The following is a 3019-nucleotide window of genomic DNA, read 5'->3' as shown; positions in this document are numbered from 1 at the left end:
TTTCATCCTGACCATGGAGAATTTCCTTCAGCAAACTCTTGGAAAGAAATGTTCCTGAGAACTGTTATCTGACAGCTATCAGGGAGTAGGTTGCACTTTCAGGCAAGCAAGTTTCTTCCCCTTTTATTAGTGTGGCTGTATGATTTGGAGAGATAGAAAAATGCTAAGGAAATTAACACAGAGCTGTCCCATACTTGAGAGACATGGAGATCTTCCAGGTCCTGTTCCTTGCTGCAGGCAAGAGACCTTGGCAGCATGAAGATGTCTCTGACAATACTTTCAGGGCACACTCACAAATTCTGAGCAGCACTGAGAGATGGGACAATCTATCCCCAGTGTCTGAACATGGCAATAGATGTCTGTTTGCAGCTGGCCTCACTTCACACTGCATAGATATTCCACCAGAAAAACACCTGGCCCATGGTTATGGAGAAGTAAACTGTGGTTGGACTCACCCGCTGCCAATATATTCCAGTTCAGAATATTTCCCCACGGGGTTTTCCATGTTCACTATTTTCCCTGAGGGAAACAAAATGCAAGATGCTCACTTTAAAGCAAAGATCCCAGCTTCCAGAAGATGCAAAAGGCAGCCCCAGAGCCTGAAGCTTTGAACTCTTTGTGGTTGCCTGGGTAACAACAGCAAGCAGGCCGACAGCTCTGCAGCACAGGTGGCCAGCACACAGACTGATTTTCTACAGCAGTTCCCATGGGGAAATGTCTCTAAATGTCCCTGGGACATCAATCTCAGGAAAAACATTTGGTACAGCTATGCTGAAACATGCACACAATACACTGTCCCTCAGAGAAGAAATACAGCAGACGTACTCAGTTGCTCCAGGGAGTCATCCTTGATCTCCTGGTGCTGAGCAGCGCTGGAGATGGGCAAACTGCCCCGGCTCCACTTCCCAGGTTGGGGAGCAAAGGCTCCTTTAGACAATGCTGCTGCTGCAGCAGGTTTGACAAAGCCCTTGTGGATCTGGAACAAGAAATGAGTTTGTCAGAAAGGTGCCTGGCAGAGATGAGCCTGAAATTCCATTTCAAATGCAAGCCCTTGGTAAAGTTCTGTCAGCCACATGCAGGGCTCTTAAATGGGTTTTTTTCTGATGTCCACTTCTCAAACTGGATGGGTCAAAACCAAAGGTTAGTTCTACTCAAGTTCATGGCCAGATTCATATTCCATTTTCATGGATTTTCTGAAGGATCACTGCCACAATGACCATTCTGCTTCCTCTCAAGGATTCCTTTCCCACTCCAAGGGCTTCAGACACATTTGCAGCTCCTTGTTCAAATGTGTCCACTTTTCCTGCACCATCTTCAGGTCATGCTCAACTTGTAGTAACTTTGGTGGGGACGGTTCCTGTACCTCATGCCAGGCCTGGGGCTCTTCATTGCCACTCATTTGCTGGAAGTCTTTGCAGGCTGCCCGGCGAGATGTCAACGTTTGCACCTCAAGTCAAACAGAAGAAAGCAGTCAGAGACTACGGCTTATCCCTGTCAGTCAAGAGTCATTGACTGTGAGGAAAGGGAAAGAACAGATTTACAAGGGGTACAGACAGCTTGTTTCAATCCTCCGTCTGGGTCACCATGTTCCCCTGTAAAAACACCTCGAGAAACAAGGAGAGCAGGAACAGGCCAGCAGGAATCAATTTGGATGACTGCTGGCCAAAAGGCCAAAGGACAAGTCCCACTGTCCAGGGCAGCAGTTGAGATTCAGCACACCAGGAAATGTCCTTCAGAGTCTCTGGGGTACACACTACAGCAGGATGGCACTCAGAGGCATCACCTCACTCCCTGAAGCCCTGCACTGGAAAGGCAAGAAGGGCAGAAACCACCAGTTTGGTGACTGCAGTGGCTATCCCTCTTTCACTCACTTGCTCTTGTAGAGCCTGAGGGAGACGACTAAGTTTTTCTCTGATGATTTTAATTTCTTCTTCCTGCCTCTTCTCCTTTGCCTTCATCTTAGTGTCAATTTTCTGAAGCTCCGTGTCCAGCTGTTCCTTCAAGTTCTGTAAAATACAAGAGAGAGGATCTTTCATGAGTGGAGTGGCTGCCACTCTTTCACTCACCTGGTCTTGTTGATCGCCCCTCTGCTGACGGAGATTCATCTCCTCTTGAATTCCTCTCATATCTTCCTTGTTCCCCTTCTTCACTTCCATGATGGCACTCTGAGCCCCGGGCAGCTCTGCTTGTGACTCTGCCTTGATGTTCTGTACACACAAATGCGGAGCAAGTGACTGGGAGCTGCCATCACGCTCAGCTTTTTCCTCTTGCAGCTTCAAAATCGCATTTATTCAGCCACTTCTTTCTGCTCCCCTACCCACCTCTGCTTCCAGTGCAACCCTCCTGTCCCAGTGCTGACTTTGGAAGATTCCAAGGCTCTGTGCTTTCAGTGCCTCTGGGACTCCTGACCTCCTCAGTCCCAAGAGCTCCATTTTATGCCCCTTTTCCTGCCCTTCCCTCTGAAACCTGGCGAGTCAGGCTTACCTGGCCATTCTCCTGTGGCTCTTTCACCTGCTGCCTGAGCTGCTCTTCCTGTTCTTGGGCTGGGAACAGCTCTCCCCGAGTCTGCCATGGCATCTCTGACAAAGCAGGCTGCTCCTGCTCTTTCTCTGGAAGGACCTGCACAGAAAGCAAGAGAAGATGGGTTTCAACTTTCCATATAACATTTGAGGGCCAAGACTCAAGGACTGATGGGCTCACACGTTCCCAAAGCACTGTGCTGCAGCTCTCCTGGGTCATTCTCTGCCCATGAGGAGGAACAGATGCCAAAGTGACCCTGGCACTGCAATCAGGGGCCGTCTGGGGCTGAAGCTCCAGCTGCCTCTGAGGCAGCTGACAGGGAAGGTGTGGCATTTTTCAAGGGTCTGCTGAGGACCTCCCTCTGCTTCTGCCTTGCTCTGTTTGTCTTTCAGTAGTGACTGACACCCCACCCTGTCCCACAGCTCCATCCTGGCTCTGCAGGTGCCTTCCTCTGTGAGCTCAGCCCTTGTGAGAGACACTTCTGGAGTTCATGTTCTCT

At 49.7% G+C, this 3019-nt stretch overlaps 1 protein-coding gene across 1 annotated transcript; it reads right to left on the bottom strand.

Moving 5' to 3' along the window:
• Positions 1-1198: 1198 nt before the first annotated feature.
• LOC140683554 (uncharacterized) lies at positions 1199-2613 on the bottom strand. Its single transcript, XM_072926163.1, has 3 exons — positions 2485-2613; positions 1872-2207; positions 1199-1447 (listed from the first exon to the last, which is right to left on the bottom strand). The coding sequence occupies exons 1-3, from the start codon at positions 2575-2577 to the stop codon at positions 1232-1234; spliced, it is 645 nt and encodes a 214-aa protein (XP_072782264.1). The 5' UTR covers positions 2578-2613; the 3' UTR covers positions 1199-1231.
• Between the last annotated feature and the right edge of the window lie 406 nt (positions 2614-3019).

This window comes from Taeniopygia guttata, chromosome 3 (genome assembly GCF_048771995.1).
Source record: "Taeniopygia guttata chromosome 3, bTaeGut7.mat, whole genome shotgun sequence".
NCBI lineage: Eukaryota > Metazoa > Chordata > Aves > Passeriformes > Estrildidae > Taeniopygia > Taeniopygia guttata.
The sequence above is the reverse complement of the archived record's forward strand: the minus strand, read 5'-3'. Positions and strand labels throughout refer to the sequence as shown.

What these genes read in the sequence shown, in the direction of transcription:
- LOC140683554 (XM_072926163.1), bottom strand. Translation starts at nt 2,577, where the DNA reads ATGCCATGGCAGACTCGGGGAGAGCTGTTCCCAGCCCAAGAACAGGAA. An exon ending in AGCCACAGGAGAATGGCCAG is followed by an intron (nt 2,208 to 2,484) that starts GTAAGCCTGACT and finishes TTGTGTGTACAG; the next exon opens with AACATCAAGGCAGAGTCACA. An exon ending in CTCAGGCTCTACAAGAGCAA is followed by an intron (nt 1,448 to 1,871) that starts GTGAGTGAAAGA and finishes GTTTGACTTGAG; the next exon opens with GTGCAAACGTTGACATCTCG.